This window comes from Bombina bombina, chromosome 5 (assembly GCF_027579735.1).
Source record: "Bombina bombina isolate aBomBom1 chromosome 5, aBomBom1.pri, whole genome shotgun sequence".
Lineage (NCBI taxonomy): Eukaryota > Metazoa > Chordata > Amphibia > Anura > Bombinatoridae > Bombina > Bombina bombina.
In genome coordinates, this window is record NC_069503.1 from 705,700,803 (window position 1) to 705,727,942 (window position 27,140).

Sequence of the window (27,140 nt, forward strand, 5' to 3'; positions counted from 1 at the left end):
ACTCTCAGTTCCAGGATGTTTATAGGAAGAACAGACTCCGCCCGAGTCCACACTCCCTGAGCCTTTAGGGGACCCCATACAGCTCCCCACCCTAGAAGGCTGGCATCTGTTGTCACAATCACCCAGGATGGTCTGCGAAAGCATGTTCCCTGGGATAGATGATCCAGAAACAACCACCATTGAAGCGAGTCCCTTGTCTCCTGTTCCAGGGTTATTCGAGGAGACAAGTCTGCATAATCTCCATTCCACTGCCTGAGCATGTTTAACTGCAGAGGTCTGAGGTGAAACAGAGCAAAACGGGATGATGTCCATTGCCGCCACCATCAGTCCGATAACTTCCATGCATTGGGCCACTGACTGCCGAGGATTGGACTGAAGGGCTCGACAGGAATCTAGAATCTTTGATTTCCTGACCTATGTCAGAAAAATCCTCATAGATATAGAATCGATTAAAGATCCCTTGTTTTCGGGATTAACGAACTCTTTTCCAGATTTACCTTCCACCCGTGATTTCTCAGGAAGGATAGTACAATGTCGGTATGGGAACTTGCTCGTTGACAAGATGGCGCCTGGATTAGAATATCGTCCAGATAAGGCGCCACTGCAATGCCCTGCGGTCTTAGAACCGCCAGCAGAGACCCCAGAACCTTTGTGAAAATTCTGGGTGCCGTGGCCAGCCCAAAAGGAAAAGCCACGAACTGAAAGTGTCTGTCCAGAAAGGCAAACCTTAGGAACTTGTGATGATCTCTGGATAGGAACATGTAGATATGCATCCTTTAAGTCCACTGTCATCATAAATTGACCCTCCTGGATCAATGGAAGAATGGTACGAACAGTTTCCATCTTGAAAGATGGAACTCTGAGAAACTTGTTCAGACCCTTAAGGTCTAAGATAGGTCTGAAAGTTCCCTTCTTCTTGGGAACTACAAACAGATTTGAATAAAAATCCTGCCCGTGTTCCTGTACAGGAACAGGAATAATCACTCCCAGGGAGGAGAGGTCTCTTACACAATGTAAGAATGCCTCTCTTTATCTGGTTTGCAGATAATCTTGAAAGAAGAAATCTTCCTCGAGGAGGAAAATTTTTCAACTCCAGTTTGTATCCCTGGGACACTATTTCTATAGCCCAGGGATCCTGAACATTTCGCACCCAAGCCTGAACGAAGAAAGAAAGTCTGCCCTCCACCAGATCCGGTCCCGGATCGGGGGCATGCCCTTCATGCTGTTTTGGAGTCAGCAGCAGGCTTCTTCGACTGTTTACCCTTGTTCCAAGGCTGGTTGGGTCTACAAGTAGGCTTAGATTGCAAATAGTTACCTTCCTGTTTAGAGGAGAAAGAGAAAGTATTTCCCTTGAAATTGCGAAAGGAACGAAAATTACTTTGTCATCCTTTTTGTTTATTTCTCTTATCCTGAGGAAGGAGATGACCCTTACTTCCCATGATGTCGGAAAAAAATTTCCTTCAGGCCAGGTCCAAACAAGGTCTTTCCCTTGTAAGGAATAGCTAGAAGCTTAGACTTAGATGAAACGTCCGCAGAACAAGGTTTTAACCATAAAGCTCTGAAGGCTAGGATAGAAAACCCTGAACTCTTAGCTGCTAATTTAGTAATTTGCAGAGAAGCATCCGTAATAAAAGCATTGGCTAACTTCAGAGCTTTAATCCTATCTTGGATCTCCTTCAAAGAAGTCTCAGACTTAAGAGACTCGGACAGAGCATCAAACCAATAAGCTGCCGCACTAATGACAGTAGCAATACATGCAGCCGGCTGCAACAGCAGACCCTGGTGAACATAAATCTTTTAAGTAGACCCTCCAACTTCTTGTCCATGGGGTCTTTAAAGACAACTATCCTCAATAGGAATAGTAGCTCGCTTGGCTAAAGTGGAAATAGCCCCTTATACCTTAGGCACCGATTGCAAAGCTTCCTTGACAGCGTCAGCTATAGGAAACATCTTTCTGAAAATAGGAGACGGAGAGAAGGGAATACCTGGTCTCTCTCTTTCCTTAGAAACAATCTCCGAAGCTCGCTTAGGAACTGGAAAAACATCTGAGAAAGTAGGAACTTTGAAATATTTGTCCAATTTACTCGCCTTCACAGGAGCGACTACTACTGTGGAATCACAGTCGTCTAAGGTAACCAACACCTCCCTGAGTAACAGACGGAGGTGTTCTAGTTTAAATCGGAAAGAGACAACCTCTGAATCAGTCAAAGGTTCTGAATCTGAAATCTCGCCATCTGATAAAATCTCTATAACCTCCATCTCAGTTCCCTGGGAGGGTACCTCTGAGACTGCCACCATGGCATCAGAAACCTCACTGATAACATGTTTGTCTTTCCTCTTGCGCTTGCCTTGAAGCATAGGAAAAGCAGACAACGCATCAGAAATTGTGGAAGACATAACCGCAGCTATGTCTTTTAAAGTAACTCCAGCAGGTGCTAGAGCATAAGTGCAGGGCACTGCTGGTGGGGGTGCTAATTTTTGGGACGCTTGGGGAGAAAGTTGCGGCATAAATTGACCCTCATCAGAAGACTCTTGGACAACATCTGCCTGAGAGGAGATTGGCTCAGTAAAAATGTTATTCCTAAAACTTACAGTCCTTTCAATACATGTAGGACAGAAAGGGATTGGTGGTTCCACATTTGCATCAAGACATAAAGCACATGTAACTGCTTGCACCTCATCTTGATCCATCTTTTCACATAAAATATTGATATTGAGCAGAAAAAATACTGGGAATAGCAATAAAATAAAAAAATAAAAAAACGTTACTGTCTCTTTAAATTTAAACATTTTTTCTTTCTCTTGACAAAACTGCCCATTGTGCTGTAGCAATAAAACTTTCAGAAAAAATAAGTATTAATTAAACCTCTGCACCACAGCAACCTGCTGAGGTGCTCCCACCTTAACCAATGCTACCGGATCCCAGAAGACAACGATCCGTTACTGCAGTCTGCCAGAAAAACCGGACTAGGAACGCATCTGTGCTAAAAGCGTATTAAAAGGTGTCTACATGCTGCTCTAGCCCAGAAAACCCCAGTACAGCAAATCTTATCCCTTCTAATCCCTTCGTGGGCGTGCTGCAAGTCTATGTTTCCCTCTTAGAGAAAAAAAACAAACAAAAGTGAAACCACCGGAGCCTTCCATTGTGGTAAAAATAAAATTAGCAACATAACTCCAGCCCCAGTGCCTGCACCAAATTACTGCCCAAATAAGACTTTTATCCTGAAAGTCTGACACTGTCCCCACATAAATAAGGCTTCCCATTAACCCCTTATGTGCCATAGTGCTAAGCTAACACTGAGACTCCTTAAATCCCAGAAAAGGTAGCACTTACCTCAAACACTGCCTGGCAGTAGGGCAGTTGCCAAGCTTGAGAGGTCCTCTCCCTCACATTGGCCTGAGAGATAAAGTCATGCTGAGTCAGAAAGAATCTCAGGCTGAAGGATATAGGGCAGCTGAAAATGGGAGGCGTAGTGAGAATTATGTCCCACAAGTTCCCATAGCTCTAAATCCACCAAAGATCTACTGTAGAGACTGATATGGACTAAGGCTACACCCTAGAACAAAGTAGCACTCTCTGGCACTACTTTAAAAATAATAAACTCTTGATTGAAGAATCTAACCTAACACCTCACTTTATCTGTTCCTATCACTAACGTAGGCAAAGAGAATGACTGGGGTGGGAGGGAAAGGAGGAGCTATTTAACAGCTCTGCTGTGGTGATCTTTGCCTCCTCCTGCTGACCAGGAGGTGAAATCCCACAAGTAAGGATGATGATCCGTGGACTCATCGTGTCTTTAAAAAGAAAATTAATTTTGGAGGCAAATAGGAATATCTTGGGGTTATGAAAACAAAAAGTACAAAATTAGTCATAAAGGGTATGTATTGGTAATATGTAATCATTATGGTATATTTACAAATAAGATACATTTTCTCCCCAATTAATATTGCATGTATTACAAATTAGTTATGTAATATATTGTTACCTGTTACTGCAAGAAGAGCACCAAAAAGTTTTATCAAGGCCAAAACGAAAGAGATTCCAAAATAGCCCGTCAGGGAAAAGAAGAATGCATATCCATATGTCTGAAATGGATGCTAAAAATGACACAAAGTTAAAAAAGATTGCACATAGACTTGTTCTCTGATTAGAATTGACACATATTCATCCTTTCTAACACTAATTTGTTTAACCTCTTGTACCATTTGGACGTAGGCACTACATCACACAGAACTTTGCCCAGCGTACTGCGTTGACGTTGTACCTAAAGTGTGAGGATCAGCCCAGCGGAGGAGCAAGGTTCCCTAAACTACAGAAAAATATTTATGAAGGGAGGGGGGGGGGGATGGGGCCCTTCGTTACAGAAAATTATTTGGAGGGGGCACCCTACACTACAGAAAATAAAATTATCTTGAAGGGGGAGGGGAAGAGAGCAGTTTGGCAAGGATCAGGGGGGGAGTTGTTAGATGGGGCGGTAATCTCTACACTACAGCAAAAATGAACTCCTTCAATGACCAGAATTTCAGAAGAATTGCCAAAAACCAATGGCAAAGCCATACATGTCTGCTATTTCTGAACAAAGGGGATCCCAGAGAAGCTTTTAAAACTATTTAATCTTATGACTGCAGTAGTTTTGTATAAATAATTTCAGTGAGAAACCTAAAGTTTGCAAAAAAGTGTTTTTGTTCCAATATATGATCGTATTTCTCAGCCAAAAAGTTATGTCAAATATACTAAAAAGGGCCTAGATCAATAGCTTGGTTTGACTTAAAAAAAATTATACACACACACACACATACATACATATATACACACATACATACCTCACATTTTATTGCGCTTCACTTTATTGCGCTTCTCAGATATTGCTCTTTTTACAAATTGAAGGTTTGTGGCAACCCGGTGTATAGCAAGTCTAGCAGTGCTATATTTCCATATAAACACATAAATACACATATAAACACATAAGTAAACATATATACACACCAGCAGCAAAAATATTGGTTAGCAATTTTTTTTTTTTTTTAGCAATAATGTATTTTTTAATTAAGAATTGCCGAATATGAAGAAACAGGGCTATGTACCCTTAACCTACTGTTAGCTCCTTATTTTGAGATGGAATAAAGGAGTTAGATATTACAAGTGGTGCGGCTGTTTCTTCGTATTCAGCATTTACCTGTGGGGTCTTGCAGTAGCCCGTTTACAACCCGCACACAGTATTGGGTCGCTTGTGCTGGATATAGTTTGTATTTGTATTTTTTAATTAAGGTATGTACATTTTGTTTTAGACATATTGCTATTGTACACTTAATAGACTACAGTATAATGTAAATATAACTTTTATATGCACTGGGAAACAAAAATTAGTGTGAATCACTTTATTGCGGTCGTCTGGAACTGAACCTGCAATATCTCAGAGGGTTCTCAGGCGTATACATATATACATACACACACACACACAGTGGATATAAAAAGTCTACACACCCCTGTTAAAATGTCAGGTTTCTGTGATATAAAAAAAATGAGACATTTTCAGAACTTTTTCCACCTTTAATGTGACCTATAAACTGTACAACTCAATTGAAAAACAAACTGAAATGTTTTAGGTAGAGGGAAGAAAAAAATATAAAAATAAAATAATATGGTTGCATAAGTGTGCACACCCTTAAACTAATACTTTGTTGAAGCACCTTTTGATTTTATTACAACACTCAGTCTTTTTGGGTATGAGTCGATCAGCATGGCACATTTTGACTTGGCAAGATTTGCATACTTATCTTTGCAAAAACACTTCAGGTCTGGGCTCTGGCTGGGCCATTCCAAAACTTTAATCTTCTTCTGGTGAAGCCATTCCTTTGTTGATTTGGATGTATGCTTTGGGTTGTTGCCATGCTGAAAGATGAAGTTCCTCTTCATGTTTAGCTTTCTAGTAGAAGCCTGAAGGTTTTGTGCCAATATTGACTGGTATTTGGAACGATTCATAATTCCCTCTACCTTGACTAAGACCCCAGTTCCAGCTGAAAAAAAACAGCCCCAAAGCATGATGCTGCCACCACAATGCTTCACTGTGGGTATGGTGTTCTTTTGGTGAATTGCAGTGTTGTTTTTGCGCAAAACATATATCTTTAGGAATTAGGGCCAAAACGTTTAATCTTGGTTTCATCAGACCAGAACACCTTTTGCGACATGCTTTTGGGAGACTTCAGATGTGTTTTTGCAAAATTTAGCCAGGCTTGGATGTTTTTTTATTAAGAATAGGCTTCCATCTTGCCACTCAACCCCATGACCCAGACATATGAAGAATACGGGCGATACCACACAGCCAGAAATTAGCAGATATTCCTGCAGCTCCTTTAATGTTGCTGTAGGCCTCTTGGCAGCCTCCCAGACTAGTTTTCGTCTCGTCTTTTCATCATTTTTGGAGGAACATCCAGTTCTTGGTAATGTTACTGTTGCACCATATTTTCTTCACTTGATGATGACTGTCTTCACTGTGTTCCATGGTATATCTAATGCCTTGGAAATTCTTTTGTACCCTTCTCCTGACTGATACCTTTTAACAATGAGATCCCTCTGATGCTTTAGAAGCTCTCTGCGGACCATGGCTTTTGCTGTAGGATGCGACTAAGAAAATGTCAGGAAAGACCTACTAGAACAGCTGAACTTTATTTGGGGTTAATCAGAGGCACATTAAATGATGGCAGGTGTGTACTGACTCCTATTTAACATGGGTTTTGAATATGACTGCTTAATTCTGAACACAGCTACATCCCTAGTTATAAGGTGTGCACACTTATGCAACCATATTTTATTTTTACTTCCCTTCACCTAGAAGACTTCTGTTTGTTTTTCAATTGAGTTGTACAGTTTATAAGTCACATTAAAAGGTAGAAAAAGTTTTGAAATGATTTATTTCTTTCTGTCTCATTTTTTTACATTACAGAAACCTGACACTTTAACAGGGGTGTGAAGACTTTTTATATCCACTGTGTGTGTGTGTATATATATATATATATATATATATATATATATATATATATATATATATATATATATATATATATATATATACATATACATATACATACACACAGGTGGCCCTCGTTTTACAACGGTTCAATTTACACCATTTAAGAATAACAACCTTTTTTCCAGTCATGTGACTGCTATTGAAAAGCATTGAGAAGCAGTGCATTTATTAAAATAGCCAGTAGGTGGAGCTGTCCGCTTGTGTTGCATCAAAGATATGCAAGCCAAGCAAGCTGAAATTAATCAGTTTAACCAGACCTGAGCTATCGAGCAGATTTCAAAGGAACAAGATCTTCCTGTCTATAAATCAGTGCAGATTGGAATGCATAGAAAGAACTGTTTGCAGAAAAATGCAAGTGAAGTCTGTGTTATGTGATTATTTTATTAGGTTTATAATGCTGTTTAGCAAATGTTTTTATTCATTTCACTTATTTTAATTACATATTATGTGTTGTGTGATTATTTTATTAGGTTTATAATGATGTTTAGCATTTAAAGTCTTCATTTCAAAGCTTTAAAAATAATGTATTAGGTGTTACTTATGACAATTTTGAGAGGGCCTGGAACCTAACTCCCTCACTTCCCATTGACTTACATTATAAACTGGGTTTCAATTTACAACGGTTTCGATTTACAACCATTCCTTCTGGAACCTAACCCCGGCGTAAACTGAGGGCTACATTATATATATATATATATATATATATATATACACACACAATATTAAAGAAGTGACTAAGAAGGATAAATTATTCCTTCCTATTAAAGAAAGGGAATTCAGCACTCTTTTGTATTAAACACCATATATTTTATTATATAAAAAAAAAACAAAGAAGTCTCTTTGCTACATATTATATAAAGTTACTTGCAAACCCATTTGTACATTTCTGAATGACTAAACACAAATAGAATAACTAATGTATGACATTAAACCACCTATTGTTGCAATCTTATATGAGCCGTTCAAAAAACCTCCTAATTCAAACAATGTGGTACAGAAAGTCCTGCTTGTTACAAGTACGTTAAGACAGAGTAATGGCAGGTGAAAAAGCGTGCAAGTTAGATGATATGTTGAACTTACAGTGGATATAAAAGGTCTACACACCCCTGTTAAAATGGCAGGTTTCTGTGATGTAAAAAAATGAGACAAAGATAAATCATTTCAGAACTTTTTCCACATTTAATGTGACCTATAAACTATGCAACTCAATTGAAAAACAAACTGAAATCTTTTAGGTGTGCACACCCTTAAACTTATACTTTGCTGAAGCAACTTTTGATTTTATTACAACACTCAGTCTTTTGGGGTATGAGTCTATTAGCATGGCACAGCTTGACTTGGCAAGATTTGCCCACTCTTCTTTGCAAAAACACTCCAAATCTGTCAGATTGCGAGGGCATCTCCTGTGCACAGCCCTCTTCAGATCACCCCACAGATTTTTGATTGGATTCAGGGCTGGGCCATTCTAAAACTTTAATATTCTTCTGTTGAAGCCATTCCTTTGTTGATTTGGATGTATGCTTTGGGTCGTTGTCATGCTGAAAGATGAAGTTCCTCTTCATGCTCAGCTTTCTAGCAGAAGCCTGAAGGTTTTGTGCCAATATTGACTGGTATTTGAAACTTTTCATAATTCCCTCTACCTTGAATAGGGTCCCAGTTCCAGCTGAAGAAAAACAGCCCCAAAGCATGATGCTGCCACCACCATGCTTCACTGTGGGTATGGTGTTCTTTTGGTGATATGCAGTGCTGTTTTTGCGCCAAACATATCTTTTGGAATTATTGCCAAAAAGTTCAACCTTGGTTTCATCAGACCATAACATCTTTTCTCACATGCTTTTGGGAGACTTCAGATGTGTTTTGCTAAATTTAGCTGGGCTTGGATGTTTTTCTTCGTAAGAAAAGGCTTCCGTCTTGCCGTCTACCCCAAAGCCCAAACATATGAAGAATACGGGAGATTGTTGTCACATGTACCACACAGCCAGTACTTGCCAGATATTGCTGCAGCTCTTTTGATGTTGCTGTAGGCCTCTTGGTAGCCTCCCAGACCAGTTTTCTTCTCGTCTTTTCATCAATTTTGGAGGGATGTCCAGTTCTTGGTAATGTCATTGTTGTGCCATATGTTCTCCACTTGATGATACCTTTTTTTTTTTTTATTATATTTTTATTGAGGGAATAACAATTTCCAAGACAGAAAAAAAACAGTTTGCTCATACAAACATATGACGCATAATATATGGCAAAATACATATCGCATACATAAACAAATACAAACCTGAAAGCACCCTCTTTTCCCTCCAAGATAGCTGAGGCCAGTTTTGGACCTCTATATTGAAGGTACTACTCAGAGGGCTTTTAAGTAATACAGGCCTAGACAAGGCCTGCACTTTATAGTCTCCTTCCAATGACAGCTAGGACCATGGGTAGGTCCCTAAAACGTAATAATAAAATTGAAGGAGGATGGTACAATTAAACAGAACAACATTAAAGATGTAAGTACCAACGCTGCGTCAGAGACAGAGAACTACAGGGACTGCTTCACACATACATCCAAAAACAGATAGGTGGTACCCAAATGAGCTAACATCAATACTAAAACTATGGTGATAGACAGTCTGTAGACATTGAACTCAGGATAATATTCAAATAAATCTCTAGATTTTTAATCCGAAGAACCATTTTGACACTTATGTAGGCAGAAACCACGACAATGGTTCTACGAACAGGGCAGAGACAATAAAACTCTGCCAAAAGGGAGTATGAAGGATAATCTATCTATCCCTTACCATACACTTGTGAAGGGGGAAGGAAGGAGGAGGGGAAAAAGAAAAAAGGGGGGGAGAGAAGGGGGGAAGGGAAAGGAAAAAGGGAAGGGAAGAGGATAGGGGAAAGAGGGGATGAAGAGGGAGAGAGGGGGGGAGAGGGAGGGGGAGGGAAAGGGGTGAGAAGAGAGGGGTGGAAGGAAGGGGGTGGAAAGGAAGGGTTGGAAGGGGGGGGTGGAAAGGGAGGGGTGGAAAGGAAGGGAGGGTGGAAAGGAAGGGGGGTTGGAAAGGGAGGGGAGTGGAGTGGAAAGGGAGGAAGGAGGGGTGAAAAGGGAGGAGGGAGGGGTGAAAAGGGAGGAGGGAGGGGTGGGAAGGGAGGAGGGAGGGGTGGAAAGGGAGGGTTGAAAAGGAGGGGGGTGGAAAATGACGGGGGTGGAAAGGAAGGGGGCAGATCCTGGGCTGGTAGCAGGGTCCCCCATGGTGAACAAACAATGGATCCCAAGCTATATTTAGATATAACTACTCTCCTCCTCACCCATGTATAATATCAGAAGGGGACCGCAATAATGATAAGGGAGCAGACTTTCTACAGGTTATAAATGGAAAAGGGGTCACAGTCAAACACTTAATAGGGCACTAAGGATGTTAGGATTAATTGAGGTCTATTCCCATAGTAGGATTAACTAATTTAGGTCAATATTACTAAAGTGTGTGCTATTTAATCATCACTCTCTTTAGCTCTCAAATGACACACACTAAAGAAAAAAAAATCCCCAAAAATGGGCCTACAACATACTAGGAGTTAGTAGTACAGTGACACGCATATAGTATTTATAAGTGCAGTTCAACTACCTAGGAAATTCAGAGATGAAGATGAGACTAAAACAACTAGACTGACCCTTATTCTCATACATTTAGCTACCATAATCTAGATTATATCATAGTCATGTTATCCAGTGTATAAGCTACAGTACTATATCAGCCCAAGGACTTCATAAACACAATATATAATGTTCAGTAACTGTGCTTTAACAAATTGTGAGATTAAAATCATCAGACATTGACATTTAACGTCCTGTAGCTCAAATCCGCTCCCAATGTCTCTCCTCAGCCCACTCCTTTCCTACAGGCTAGTGTAAAAGCTGTACAGCCAGACTCCACACATCCAGCTAAGGCAGATTCAAATGCTGCTAGCCTCCTATGGAAAAGCCTACGCAGGACCCAAAATGACTGACCTGCGCTGCTTCTGTCCCGCAAGCCAATTATCAGAGGGACAGCCGGAACACCATGGACAATGTCCAGTGCTAAATGTAGGAAAGTCTCAGCGCGAGTCGGCATGGGGTAAATACCCCTGTTCTCTTGGGGCCGTGAATATAGGTTAAGTTGCCGATCCTTACAGATATCACTGGGCTCCGCAACCGCAATTCCCGCTGCTTCAGGCACAAGAACAGTTCCCACTGTTGAGTCGGAATGGGGAAGAGACTGCGAGTGATCAAATCCACTTGCTTCCACGAGAGTCACATCTTGACTTAGTTGAAGTGCATGACCGGCAAAACATGGCGTGTTCCTTAGTTGTCGAACAGAGACCTCCTCCCCCGCCGCCATTACCTTAGCAGCAGAGCCCTGACCACCAACAGACTGCATTTTCAGTAAAAGGCTATCAAACCTAGCCAGCATTGCAGTCTCATATTCCGAAAATAAAGCTTGTAGTGCGCTCTTTAAATCTGACATTTTGAAGAATATATAAATCTCAGCAGTGCAGGAGGTATCGCCTCGTAGCGCTATACAAGGGCTAGCTTCTCCCCAGTAGAAGATCCAGTATCAGTTTCTAGCTGTTGATGGCCTCTATAGCCCTTATGTCTCCAGGGTGATATCATTAACCCTCTGGTAATGAGGGTCCATTGTGGCAAGGAGTCTCATCGGCTCTGAAGGCCTAACACTGAAGTGCTGCTAGGGCCCCCAAAATTCCATAATTCTCACAAGGCTGGTCTTTCAGCTGCAAGGGTGATCTAGGGCAATTTGGTATTAAATATTATTAGCTTTTAGCTAGTTTATGTATAATTATGGCAGGAGCTGTGGTCCCACACGTCTACTCTGATAGCTAGTTGGCTCCGCCCCCTTGATGATACCTTTTAACAATGAGATCCCTCTGATGCTTTGAAAGCGAAAATGTCAGGAAAGACCTACTAGAACAGTTGAACTTTATTTGGGGTTAATCAGAGGCACTTTAAATTATGGCAGGTGTGTGATGACTCTTATTTAACATGGTTTTGAATGTGATTGCTTAATTCTGAAAACAGCTACATCCCCAGTTATGCAACCACATTATTTTAGGTTTTTTTGTTACTTCCCTCCACCTTAAAGATTTCAGTTTGTTTTTCAATTGATTTGTGTAGTTTATAGGTCACAATAAAGGTGGAAAAAGTTCTGAAATGATTTATCTTTGTAGACTTTTTATATCCACCGTATATATGCACATTTCATACAATTGAAGCCCACTCTTTCTGGTATATAACCGCGGTTCACACCACACTAGGTTTAAACCGGGCTTTTATTTGAGCTAGCAACGTCAATACTGTAGTGCTTAGGTGACCAAAGTGATAGAAGCGGCTTATGTTCCCCTCCTGGGACTCCCTTTCACGGGAGCTCGTACACAAACGAGTAGCTTGATTTCATCTGTTAAGCCCTCCTACATCTCTGACGTCACTGGACTGCTTGCAAAGAGCTCCGGTGCAAACATACGCACACCTGCCTTGTATACAAACAGCACTGCTCAATGGGAGGCAAACAAACATATGAAACTCTCTCCTCTCAAAAGGCCATCTCCCACCAGGGTGCCAAAACTGTGCAAATCGAATCCAAAGCAGTCCCGGTATATATATGCACCGGCATCCAGACAAAGTTTACACTTGATCACCATTCTAAATGTCAGCGGCTCATATGAATCCAATGTACAGGGGACATTGCATATAAAAGATGTCCAGACGCATGATACAAAGAGCCTCATTGCCAACAGCATATGTGTTTCACCCCTAAGGCAGACTCACACTGGTGCTTTGTCAGGGCAGTAATCCACTAAACTCAGAACAGCCTTTTAAACTTTAATTGGCCCAGCCTACTTTGTGCAGTTTTACCTGGTGCTCTTAAAAGGTACATATCAGAATTATTCTCACATGCTTAAAAAATCCTATTTACATCTTTTTATTTCCAAACCTGGAAAACACTAAACTAAAAACTTCTCATAGATAATGGCGTACACCTCCAGACAGATACCAATCTGCTAGGCCTCATTTACCTTAGATATCAAATAAGAAACATTATGTTATAATGTAGAAAAAACCTACAAAATTAACAACACAGTTAGGAATACATCCTACATCTCATCTATCAATTATAAAAAGCAGGCATAATCTACTTTGTCATTAAGGCTTAGTGGAAACCTTGTTTTCAGCACAAAAAACCACCTTGCTTCCTCTTGAAGTAAGATTTTGTCCACTTCACCCCCTCTATTTTTAAAATCTCCTTTATCAATGACAGTAAATTTTAAAGAACATGGATCTCCTGCATGATACTTTTTAAAGTGTCGCGCAACATTGGTATCTCTTTTATAATATATGTCATCTCTATGTTCCTGAATCCTATCTTTGAGGACACGTTTCGTTTTCCCAACATAGAACCGGGGGCAGCCACAGTGTAGAAGATATACCACCCCCACCGAATCACAATTAAAAAAGTACCTAATGTCATATTCTCTACTCCCAGTACCAGAGAACCTATGGCTGCTTTCCATATAGGGACAGTATACACACTTCCCACATGGAAAGCTTCCTTTGATACCCCTATTCTTCCTAAGCTAGTCTGCTGATAGGGGACTTTTCACAAAATTACTTCTTACCAGTTTATTTTTCAAATTTGGGGCCCTTTTGGCTGTGAGGAGAGGATAATCTCCCAATACCTCTAACTTTATCATCTAGTTGTAGAATATGACAATTATTTTTGAGAGCATATCTTAAGTTGTTCCATTGATCATTAAATGTTGTTATGAATCTTATTTGCTTACTGGTATCATTTTGCTTACTTTTATAAAGGAGGTCATCCCTACTACTATTTCTAGCTCTAGCATACGCTCTGTTTACACATTTCTTTGAATATCCTCTCCTACTGAACCTATCCTTCATTTATTTAATGATGAGCAATTTCATCTCAACCTTAGAAATTGACCAACAGGAATACCTTTAATAAGTGACTGTGGATGGGCACTACTTGCTTCCAAAATACTATTGGTGGCATTTGCTTTCCTCTAATTCTCTGTGACTATCGATACCCCTTCATTTTTAATTTTTATATCTAAGGCTAATTCTTTTTTTTATCAACTTCACTAGTCAAGAGAATATTCTTATCATTCTCATTTAGTTTACCAATAAAGATTTTTAAGTCTTCATAGCTACCATCCCACAACATTAAAATATCGTCCACATATATTATCCATAATAGGACCGAGGACTCAAAAGTTTCACTATATACATCAAAGATTTCATGTTCCCATGCTCCCAAGTGGAGACACGCATATGTGGGGGCACATACTGCCCCATAGCTGTGCCTCTCACTTGCTTGTAAAATTTTCCATAAAAAGTGAAAGTGTTATTTTGTAGTATAAATTCCAATAGCTCACATATTAGAGCTGTACGTTTCTCAAAATTTGGGCCTCTTGACTCCAAAAAGTATCTTATTGCTTCCAAACCCACTGTATGTGGGATGGAGGAATACAGGTGTTACGGTTACCCTTAGTCTCGCTGAGAGATGGACCGCTTAGTAGCCTGGATCCCTATTGCTAAAGAGGGGAGAAGCTGCTTTCCATAGTATTCTATATGAGTCTCGCAAATATAGAATAATCTCCCTTAGCTGCAGTACAGCTAGGATACCCTTCTGCCCACAAAAACGAGTCAACGCTGCGATTGAGGGTCAAACAAGAACTCAGGACTGGGATGCCCAGCCTGCTTTTTATTAAGGTTACATGCACACAGGGCACTCCCAGGGGGAGAGGGGGGGAAGCACAAAATCCCCCATCACACATTTAGATAGAGAGCACTGTCCTTTGACAGGCCACAATAGGATTACAGTACTTAAGATAACAAGTTTACAAGTTCATCTTATCAATTAGCAGTCTGGCTCCAGAGGTGATTAGACAATAGTTTCTAAAAGCTGAAAAAAAAAAGAGTTAACTCTTTATGAAATGATACTTGTTACGGTTTTCTTGGAGCCCTTCTTAGGCGCTGGCTTGCTGGTTCAGGCATTGCTGCTAGGAAATAAGCTCTTCACAACAAAATAACTAATGCTTCTGTAACAGTGCTCCCTTTCTGTGGAACACTCTGGCAGACACGGTCTGACCCCTTTTCGGGGCAGACTAAGGCTGTCCAGACCGCTGGTTATGCGGGGCTGAGGTCGGTTTGTCTGGACAACCCGTCGGCGTTGCCATTCTGTTTCCCAGGTCTGTAAGTAATGGTGAAATTGAAGGGTTGCAACGATAAGCTCCAACGTAATAGCCTGCCGTTATCTCCAGAGACCCGGTTCAGCCACACCAACGGGTTATGGTCGGTGACCAGAGTGAACTCCTGACCATATAAATAGGGAGTCAATTTCTTTAATGCCCACACCAAAGCCAAACACTCCTTTTCGACCGCTGCATAGCTGACTTCGCGGGGCAGGAGCTTCCGGCTGATGTAGGCAACTGGATGCTCCCCTACATCTTCGCCTACTTGGCTGAGGACGGCTCCCAGCCCGAACATGGAAGCATCTGTATGGACGATAAAACGTTTGTTAAGGGCTGGGGCCGCCAAGACAGGAGCGTTAATTAGAGCATTTTTGAGAGCCTGGAAAGCCGTTTCACAGTGGGGAGACCACAGGACCTGTCGAGGTAAGTTCTTTTTGGTCAAGTCAGTCAGGGGTTTGGCAAGTGTGCTGTAGTCTGGTACGAACCGTCTATAGTACCCTGCCGTGCCCAGGAAGGCTAGGACCTGAGTCTTAGTGATGGGGGTGGGCCAATTGGCGACAGCTTCTATTTTGGCCGGCTCTGGTCGCTGCTTTCCACACCCCACCCGGTGACCCAGGTACTGTACCTCGGCCATCCCAAAGTGGCATTTTTCTGGCTTCAGAGTCAGGCCAGCAGCCCGGATCTGATCCAGAACCATTCCCACATGAGCTAAGTGGTCCTCCCAGGACTCACTGTGGATCGCTATGTCGTCCAGGTAGGCGCAAGCAAAACTCTGGAAGCCATCCAGGAGCCTATCCACCAAGCACTGGAATGTAGCTGGGGCATTCTTCATCCCAAACGGCATTACCCTAAACTGATATAAGCCGAATGGAGTGACGAATGCCGACTTGGGGATAGCCTCCGGGGCCAGGGGAATCTGCCAGTAACCTTTGCAGAGGTCAATAGTGGTCAGGTAATTTCCCCTGGCTATACGATCGAGTAGCTCGTCTACCCTGGGCATAGGGTAAGCGTCCGTCACGGTATTTTCATTGAGCCTCCGATAGTCTACGCAGAACCGGGTGGTCACATCTTTCTTGGGCACCAAGACAACTGGGGAGGCCCAGGGACTATCGGAGGGCTCAATTACCCTGAGCTGGAGCATCTCATCGATCTCCTTCTTCATTCCTGTCCTAACTGCTTCGGGGATTCGGTACGGAGCCTGGCGCAAGGGAGCTTGTCCCGGAGTATCTACCTGGTGGGTGGTTAAAGTAGTGTACCCTGGCTTCGGGGAGAAGGTGAGGTGTTTGGACTGGAGGAGTTGGTTGAGCTGCTCCCTTTCAGTGGGGCTAAGTCGGTCCCCTATCTGAACCTGCGCCACTATACCTGTGGGGAGGCTCTTTTCTAATAGGTCTGGAATGGGTAAACTGTCGGGGTCTTCCTGAGGGGAACAACATACGGCCGTCACGTTCTCTGGTCGCTCAAAATATTCCTTGAGCATGTTTACATGGAATGTCTTTCTAAGATGGTTGTCGTGGCAGCTAGCTATCACATAAGTGGTGTCTCCCCTTTTCTCTACGATCTGGTAGGGACCCTGCCAGGACGCCTGCAATTTGTCTGTCTTCACCGGCTTAAGTACTAACACCTTTTGTCCTATGGTGAAGATTCTCTTTCGGGCCCCCCGATCGTACCATACTTTCTGTCTTCTCTGGGCCAACTGGAGATTAGCCCGCACGGATTTGGCTAATTGCTCCATTCGGTCCCTGAGTTCCAGCACGTATGGCACAATTGGGACACCATCAGCCTCCATCTCTCCCTCCCAGTGCTCCCGGATCAGGTTTAGGGGTCCCCGTACCTTTCTTCCGTAGAGCAACTCGAAGGGAGAGAACCCTGTCGTTTCCTGGGGCACCTCCCGATAAGCAAATAGGAGGTGCGGCAGGAAGCGTTCCCAGTCTCGGTATTCCTGAGTGAACGTCTTGAGCATTTGCTTGAGGGTCCCATTGAACCTCTCACACAGCCCGTTCGTCTGGGGGTGGTATGGGGAGCTCAGGAGGGACTTAATTTTGCAAACCTGCCAGAGTTGTTGGGTCAATTCAGCCGTAAATTGGGTGCCTCGGTCGGATAGGATTTCTTTTGGAAATCCTACCCGGGAGAACACCTGTACTAGTGCATTCGCTACCATATCCGCTTGTATGTTGGATAGGGCGACAGCCTCTGGGTACCTGGTAGCGTAGTCCACTACGGTAAGAATGTATCGCTTACCGGAGGGACTAGGGGTAGCCAGTGGTCCCACTAGGTCAATAGCAACCCGGCTGAAGGGTTCCTCTACAATGGGCATATTTACTAGCTGGGCTTTAGGGTGATCGCCTCGCCTTCCTACTCGTTGACACACATCGCAGGTGTTACAGTAAGTTCTAACGTCAGCGTGCACCCCTGGCCAAAAGAACGTGTGAGTAATGCGGTATAGGGTACGGGTAATGGCTAGGTGGCCTGCTAAGGGGATGTCGTGGCCTATTTTGAGGATTTCTTGACGGTATTTGTGGGGCACTACCAGCTGTTGCCTACGCTGTCCCCTTTTCTCTGTCCAGCGGTATAGTTTCCCTTTTTCCCATAAGAATGTTTCGTTATCTGCCCCGCCCCCTCCGGTCTCTGCTCGTTCCCGGTACTTTTGTAAGGTCGGGTCAGTCTTAGACTCTGTCTCGAAAGCATCTGGGGTGTCCCAGGGTATGGGGCCTAACCTGTCAGGCAAGGTCGGGGTAGGTCTTACCTGTGTCTCCCGCACTGGTGAGAGCTCTCGCTCCGTCTGGGCTTGGGCCCGTGTAGTCACTGGGTCCGCCTCGTTGTTGCATACTGGAGCATAGGCAGAAGTCATGGGGCCCAAATCGTTGCCCAGTAGTACTTCGGCAGGTAAATTATCCATTAGGCCCACGTTCACAGCCCCCTTTCCCGCTCCCCAATCAAGATGCACTTTAGCTGTTGGAATTTTGTACACATCCCCCCCCGCCACTCTAACGGCCACAGTCTGTCCGGATCGATTGTGCTCTGGCACCAAATGACTCTGTACCAGCGTGTCTCGCAATCCCTCGGTAGATCGCCCCTCGAGCCATACCCTCTGCCGATGGTGCTGGCGGTTATCTGAGGCAGCATATACAGGGTCTGCCTCGTGAAGCGGCCCCACATATCCCTCCATAGGGGCCTCTTGGTTAACACAGAGGGCCCGGGCCGGACGATAGGACCCAGAGGGGTAATTGTAATTCCTGGGTGTCTGGTGCGTATTAAGGGGGCAGCTAGCCATGAAATGCCCTGGTTGCTTGCATCGGTGGCAAGTCGGTCTGGGACGCTCAGAGCTGTTATTGGGTGGTCCTGAGTGTCGGACGGGCCCTGTGGGCACCGGGGCTCGGAATTCAGCACGAGGGGGTGCACGGTAAACCTCTCTGGGTTCGACCCGTGCTGGAGCTCGGTAGTTCATGGGTTCGTGAAGACGGGAGTCATAATGTTCATCGGCCAATTTGGCTGCTTCTTCTAAGGTAGAAGGCCGCCTGTCTCGCAGCCATTCCTTCCCTTGCTGTTCCATGCCATTATAAAAATGTTCTAAGAGAAACAATTGTAAAATTTCCTCCCCAGTCACCGCTTTACTTCCGCTCAGCCAGTGATTTGCCGCTCTCCGCATTCGGTGCGCCCATTCCATATGGGTATCGTTAGGCTTCTTTTCCGTGCCCCGAAACTGTCGGCGATACGTGTCCGGAGTTACAGCGTACCGTCGCAACAGTGTCTCCTTAACTAGCTCATACTGTGTCACTTCCTCAGCACCCAGAGTACGAAAGGCTTCCAGGGCTCGCCCGGATAGTTTCCCAGACAATATCGTGGGCCACTCTCTGTTGGGAATCTGGTGCAGGGCACATTGCCTTTCGAAGTCCGCCAAATATTCATCAATCCCTGTCTCGCTCTTTAGGAAGGGTCGAAATGCCGCATAGGGTATCTTGGGCCTCCCAGCATTTTCGACAGGGATGATTACCTGCGGGGCTTCAGCATTGCGGTGTGCGTTCGCTAGGTTGAGTTCGTGGGCTCGAGTCTCTCGTATATCCTCGTCCGCCTCCGCCATCAACTGCTGTACCAATTCCATGGAGGGGTTCGGCCCGTATAATGAGAGCCTTTCCCGAACAATCCTGTTTTTTTCGTCACTAATCGTGGTCGGTGTTTCCGCCATTGTAAAGCTCTGATCCAGTTCGGTCAATTCTGCGATCAGCTCTCTCCTCGGCCGGTTGCTGGCGTACCCCCCTCTGCTTTCAAGTAAATCTTTTAGGATTGTACGCTTCAATTTTTCGTAAGCGCTCTCCATCCGTTCTGTACCTCTCCTAGGAAATCCAGGAAAATCCCGCCGCTGCCGCCAAATGTTATGGTTACCCTTAGTCTCGCTGAGAGATGGACCGCTTAGTAGCCTGGATCCCTATTGCTAAAGAGGGGAGAAGCTGCTTTCCATAGTATTCTATATGAGTCTCGCAAATATAGAATAATCTCCCTTAGCTGCAGTACAGCTAGGATACCCTTCTGCCCACAAAAACGAGTCAACGCTGCGATTGAGGGTCAAACAAGAACTCAGGACTGGGATGCCCAGCCTGCTTTTTATTAAGGTTACATGCACACAGGGCACTCCCAGGGGGAGAGGGGGGGAAGCACAAAATCCCCCATCACACATTTAGATAGAGAGCACTGTCCTTTGACAGGCCACAATAGGATTACAGTACTTAAGATAACAAGTTTACAAGTTCATCTTATCAATTAGCAGTCTGGCTCCAGAGGTGATTAGACAATAGTTTCTAAAAGCTGAAAAAAAAAAAGAGTTAACTCTTTATGAAATGATACTTGTTACGGTTTTCTTGGAGCCCTTCTTAGGCGCTGGCTTGCTGGTTCAGGCATTGCTGCTGGGAAATAAGCTCTTCACAACAAAATAACTAATGCTTCTGTAACAACAGGCCTTCTACATCAAGAGATACAAGAAGGGTATTTTCAGAGACAGTAATACCATCAAGTTTTTTCAATAAGTCACAAGTATCTTTTACATATGAGGGGAGGCTGGTGAGGAAGGGCCGCAGAAAGTAATCCACAAATTGTCCTAAATTCTCTGTACAACTACCAATATCCGAGACAATAGGTCTCACTGGTGGCTTAGTCATGCTCTTATGAATTTTAGGAATTGTATAGAAAACCGGCACTTTTGGAAATTCTGGATAGAGGAACTTAAATTCTCATAAGGAGATAAGTCCCTCTCTCTTAGCTTTACTTAGTACTTTAAATAAATTGGATTGTATAGACTTTGTTGGATTACTACTTAATTTTACATATTGTTCCGGTACTCCTAGTTGCCTTTTAACCTCAAAAACATAACTAGCTTCATCCATAAGGACCAAGTTCCCACCCTTGTCTGCTGGCTTTATAATGACATTGGTGGCTTTAGTTAGTTCATTGAGGGCCTTTCTTTCTTCCCATGTCAGATTACCCCTGTTCCAGATACAGATAATACCTGTAACTATCTAGCACTGATTAATTGGAACACACAATTGGTTTGGTGAGCCCATTAAGCCTTGAACTTCATAGACAGGTACATCTTATCATGCAAGTTGTTGTTCTCTTTGACTATCCTCTGAAGAGTGGCAACATGGGGGCCTCAAAACAACTCTCAAATGACCTGAAAACAAAGATTGTTCAACATTATGGATTAGGGGAAGGCTACAAAAAGCTAATTGCAGAGATTTAAGCTGTCAGTGTCCACTGTGAGGAACATAGTGAGGAAATGGAAGACCACAGGCACAGTTCTTATTAAGGCCAGAAGTGGCAGGTCAAGTAAAATATTGGAGAGGCAAAGGATGGTGAGAACGGTCAAAAACAGCCCACAGGCCACCTCCAAAGACCTACAACATCATCTTGCTGCAGATGGTGTCACTGTGCATCGTTCAACAATTCAGCGCACTTTGCACAAGGAAAAGCTGTATGGGACAGTGATGCTTGAGGTATGCAAACGCACATTTGGACAAGCCAGGTTTATTTTGGAAGAAGGTGCTATGGACTGATGAAACAGATTGAGTTATTTGGTCATAAGGGTCGTTATGCATGGCGGCAAAAGAACACAGCGTTCCAAGACTTGCTACCCACAGTAAAATTTAGTGTATGTTCCATCATGCTATGGGGCTGTGTGGCCAGTGCCGCTATTGGGAATCTTGTTAAAGTTGAGGGTCACATGGATTTCACTCAATATCAGCAGATACTTGAGAATAATGTTGAGGAATCAGTCACAAAGTTGAAGTTACGCCGGAGCTGGATATTTCAACAAGACAACGACCCAAAACACTGCTCAAAATCTACTCTGGCATTTATGCAGAGAAAAAGTACAATGTTCTGGAATGGTCATCCCAGTCCCCAGACCTCAATATCATTGAAAATCTGTGGAGTGATTTGAAGCGGGCTGTCCATGCTTGGCAATCATCAAACCTAACTGTGGCAAACCTAGCCACTTCTGGACTATAATGTAAGAAAGGTTGTCTATAGGCTGTATTGTGTGCTATGTAGATTTGACAGACCCTTCTGTCAGTACTGAAGGAGTTAACTGTGTTCAACTTTAAGAAGCTATTGTGTACTGTCATTAAAGTTAGTGATAAACAGTCCATTGTTTAATCACCCTCAGAGAGCAGACGCCTAGGTGATAAGAAAAACCAAATGTGTTTTGTGTTTAAGTTGTTATCTGCCTAAGTAAAGTAATGTGATTCTATTGTGGTCTGTCCAAGGGTGTGGGCCCTCCATCTAATGTACAACATTCTTTCAACCCCCCATCTGGGGGGTCAGACCTGCATAAATACTAGGCATAGCCTTTTAATAAATGTCATTCTGTTTTAAACCTGAAAACTGGCTGGGTTGTGAGTTGCTGATTCCCTATGCAGGACATTGTTCTCTGGTGTTAACCCTTGGTATCCTGTTGGTACCGTTACAATTGGTGGCAAGCAACGGAATGAACCTTATCGCCCAGAAGAGCAACTACACAACCCAGTAACCTCAGGAAGAGGGGGATTACTACAATACTGACTAAGATGGAAGGAGTACCAGGGACCGAAGTGAATGGAGATGGATTATTCTAAGCTAAAGAGACAAACGTTAAAGGAACTGCTAGAAGCCAGGGGAAAGATAGGCAGCAGCAAACCCAAGGCTATATTAATTGCCGAGCTGATGGAGGGAGACAGAGCTCGCAGCGCTACGCCTCCAGCAGCCATGGAGGAGACCCTATACCAGAGGGAAATGAGGACCAGGCTGGAATTTTTACCCCAACCTGTACCACGGGATATGCTATCCGTGGTAATGGCAGATGTGCAGGAGTACGTGATGGCACACAGTCCGCGGAATGCATCCTCCCAAGCAGAATACATTTTGGACGCACTCAGCAACCCAGTAAGACCCAAAATCCCATACCATGCATTTAAAATGTTTTGTGAGGAGAAGGATGAGATCGATGGGTATTTACAGGATTTTGAGAGACTGTGCGAGTTACATGATTTGGAGCAGTCCGTATGGGTGCCGGTGCTAGCAGGTAAGCTAGCCGGTAGGGCAGCGGAAGCGTATCGCGCTGTACCCAGGGAGGACAGCAAGGATTACGCTAAAGTGAAGAGTCTTGGAAAGATATGCCATTACCCCAGAGGCATACCGGCGCAAGTTTAGAGGCCTGCGCAAGCCAGAAAGAGATTCACATGCAGAGTGGGCCCACAAGCTGGATCAAGCATCTCAAGGGTGGATAAGGGCCAGCCAAGCTACCACCATGGAAGAATTGCGACAACTGATGCTGTTGGAGCAATTCTTTAATGGCTTGTCCCCAGAAGCCCAAGAATGGGTGAGAGATCGAAAACCCCTCACCTTAACCGAAGCAGCCAGATTAGCAGACCAGCATTTTGATGCCAAGGAGGCACCATGGACTACAGCCTAACAACCCCACAGTGGCACCTTTTCGCCCAGCCCCAGGGAATCCACCACCCCCCTCACGATACAACCGACGGGCGAATATACAATGCCACACCTGCAAGCAGTGGGGACATATGGCACGTGAGTGCACCCAAAATCGGAGCAGACAAGCTTGGAACCAGGTCAGACAGAACCTGGCCCCAAGGGCGGCTGCTCACCATTACCAAACGGAGCCAGCCGCTCATGAGGTGTTGAGCACCCAAGCCGAGGAACCCCTGGGAATTCTGCATGAGGTGATGTCGGTCCGGGCCACCGATAACCGGCAACATCACAGCCAGCTGGTGACCGTAGAGGGGAAGGAGGACCAGGGACTTCGGGATTCGGGAGCTACTTTAACCCTGATAGCTCCCCATTTGGTGCCGGATACAGCACACACTGGCGGATCCGTGGCAGTACGAGGGGCAGGGGGAGCGGTATACCGATTGCCCACTGCTAGAGTGGAGTACAGACCCCCAGTCACCCCAGCAGCTGCCAGTTACCAGCCCCCGGCGCACCGCTATACCACACGGCCTCCGGCCACGAACTACCCTCAGAGAGCCCGGTTCAATTCGCGGGGCTACCCACAACCTATTCGGTGCTTTGGATGTAAGCAACTAGGGCACAAAAGACCAGAGTGTCCCCTAAACGCAGCGAATCAAGCACAGTCCTGGAGAAGACCCGCCGGCGGAATCCCACATAATCCTCAGCCTGCGGCCCGCTACGTAGAGGCGCCAGAATGCTGGGGCAGCCTACATGAAGCAGACCCCGTGCAAGCTGCCCACCGGAATAACCGGCAACGGGTTAAAGTGAATGGGAAGGAGGTCAGTGGTCTACGGGATACTGGTGCTACCATGACCTTGCTTCAAGAGAACTTGGTGTCTGAGAAACAGCACACTGGAGACACTGTGGCTGTGAGGGTAGCAGGGGGCACTGTGTTCCGCCTACCTGTTGCCAGGGTACATTTGGATTGGGGAGTGGGCGCTAGACCTGTGAATGTGGGGGTCAAGAAGGACTTACCTGCTGATGTTCTCCTTGGAAATGACTTGGCCCCCCTTGTTTCTGCCTATGCTCCCATGGGTCCCGCTGATGTTAACCCCGTGACTACCCAAGCCCAGTCCCTCCGGGAAGAGGTACATTTTAACCGTGGTGGACTACGCCACTAGGTACCCCGAGGCCATTGCTCTCTCCAACATCCATGCAGAGACGGTAGCTGAAGCCTTAATAAAAATATTTTCCCGGGTAGGGTTCCCCCAGGAGATAATATCGGATAGGGGCACCCAGTTTACCGCAGAGGTGACCCAACAACTAAAGACTGCTCTAACTAATGCGCCTGTACTTGCTGCACCCGATCCCACTAAAAGATTTCTTGTTCACAGAGACGCTTCGATGTTTGGAGTGGGGGCAGTGCTGAGCCAAGTTGGAGCAGATGGCGGAGAACACCCCGTAGCTTACTTGAGCCGAAAGTTGTGGCCCCGTGAAGTAAGCTACGCCGCCATCGAAAAAGAATGCCTGGCCGTGGTGTGGGCCCTCAAAAAGTTGCAGCCGTACCTGTATGGACAACCTTTTTCCTTACTCACAGATCACAACCCGTTGGTGTGGCTGAACCGTGTGGCCGGGGACAATGCCAGGCTGCTGCGCTGGAGTTTGGCGCTGCAGCCCTTCGACTTTACAATCCATTACCGCCCAGGGAAACAAAACGTTAATGCCGACGGGTTGTCCAGACAAACTGAACTTGGAAAGTGATCTGTGAGTACTTCCCCGGACATCCCCAAGCCGATCCGTTGGGATCAGACTGTGCATGCCGGCTTGGTTCTGGGGGAGCATTGTGGCAAACCTAGCCACTTCTGGACTATAATGTAAGAAAGGTTGTCTATAGGCTGTATTGTGTGCTATGTATATGTGACAGACCCTTCTGTCAGTACTGAAGGAGTTAACTGTGTTCAACTTTAAGAAGCTATTGTGTACTGTCATTAAAGTTAGTGATAAACAGTCCATTGTTTAATCACCCTCAGAGAGCAGACGCCTAGGTGATAAGAAAAGCCAAATTGTTCTCTGGTGTTAACCCTTGGTATCCTGTTGGTACCGTTACACTAACTGAAGTGGAGATGTTTTGCAAGGAGGAATGGTCCAAAATACCTTCATTCAGAATCCAGACACTCATTACAGGCTATAGGAAGCATCTAGAGGATGTTATTTTTTAAAATTATGTGGGATTTATATAGGACCCCCCGGTGTATCCCTCTTAACACCGGAGCTCCTTTTTCATGTGTATGGGTAGTGTTTTATGCACTGTGACACAGCAGACTGCAGTGCTACTCTTATTAGCCATGGGGCATATAATTTTTTATTAGTCTGCCTAATGTGAGGGACAATCCTATGCTCCTTATTGGCGCTCTATATTCTAGAAGCATAGTGATGGTTTACAGTTCATATAGGGTTGTGTGAAGTTCCAATATGGCCGCAAAAATAAGTCTAGTATAGTGGGCAGTATGTTTCATGTGAGACTGCTATAGTCATATCGGACTCGTTAGTCGCCGGTAACAGTATCTCGTAAAAATCTTTGTAAAACAATCAGTAGGTCGCTTTTTAAGATGTTAGGTTAAAAAAAAAAAAAAATCGAGATTTTCATTTTTGCCCATATCGCCCAGATATATATATATATATATATATATATATATATATATATGTGTGTGTGTATGTGTGTATGTATATACATATATATATATATATATATATATATACACACACACACACACACACACACATACACACACATATATATATATACATACACACATGTGAAAACAAAAAGGAGACAGAGCAACCTAGATTCAAGAAGTTTTTAATTCAAAGCATCAACTGCACATTAAAAATACACTTACTAGATGTAAGTTATTTTGCGCAAAAAGTAAATAAAAGTCCCGTAAAGATCAGTCTGTCAGCTGCTGTTGTTTCCAAGTTACGGTCAGATACACCGCTAACACTCAAACGGAACCCTTGTTTCAGCCTAACTACGGATCAACAGGATGGACAAAAAGCTTAACACGTTTCCCTCGGAGTACGCCCTGGCTTTCTCATGAGATGGCGCACATTAAGGTAGACGGGGAGGGTTAGAGAGCTGTTTGGGGGGGGGGGGGGGGGGGGATCCCACACAGCAGAATTATGTTTTTTTAAGAGAGCCGTTTGGGAGGGATCAGGGGGTGTGATGCGTCAGGTGGGAGGCTGATCTCTACACTAAAGCTAAAACTAACCCTGCAAGCTCCCTACAAGCTACCTAATTAACCCCTTCACTGCTAGACATAATACACGTGTTATGCGCAGCAGCCTTTTAATTACCAAAAAACAAACGCCAGAGCTATATATGTCTGCTATTTCTGAACAAAAGGGATCCCAGAGAAGCATTTACAACCATTTGTGCCATAATTGCACAAGCTGTTTGTAAATAATTTCAGTGAGAAACCTAAAATTTGTGAAAAAGTGAACAATTTTTTTATTTGATTGCATTTGGCAGTGAAATGGTGGCATGAAATATACCAAAATGGGCCTAGATCAATACTTTGGGATGTCTACTACACTACATTAAAGCTAAAATTAACCCTACAAGCTCCCTAATTAACCCCTTTACTGCAGGGCATAATACACGTGTGGTGTGCAGTGGCATTTAGCGGCCTTCTAATTACCAAAAAGCAACACCAAAGCCATATATGTCTGCTATTTCTGAACTAAGGGGATCTCAGAGAAGCATTTACAACAATTTGTGCCATAATTGCACAAGGTGTTTGCAAATAATTTCAGTGAGAAACCTAAAGTTTGTGAAAAAATTTGTGAAAGTGAATGTTTTTTTTTATTTGATCGCAAGGTGGCATGAAATATACCAAAATCGGCCTAGATCAATACTTTGGGTTT

General features: G+C 44.1%; 1 protein-coding gene across 3 annotated transcripts in view; it reads right to left on the minus strand.

Annotated features, from left to right (window-relative positions):
- SLC35B3 (solute carrier family 35 member B3) overlaps window positions 1-27,140 on the minus strand; it is a 168,471-nt gene that overhangs the window by 67,115 nt on the left and 74,216 nt on the right. For all 3 annotated transcript variants that reach the window (XM_053714730.1, XM_053714732.1, XM_053714731.1), the window contains exon 8: window positions 3,987-4,098. In XM_053714730.1, the coding sequence (XP_053570705.1) occupies window positions 3,987-4,098 (112 nt within the window). The remainder of the gene's footprint in view (window positions 1-3,986; window positions 4,099-27,140) is intronic.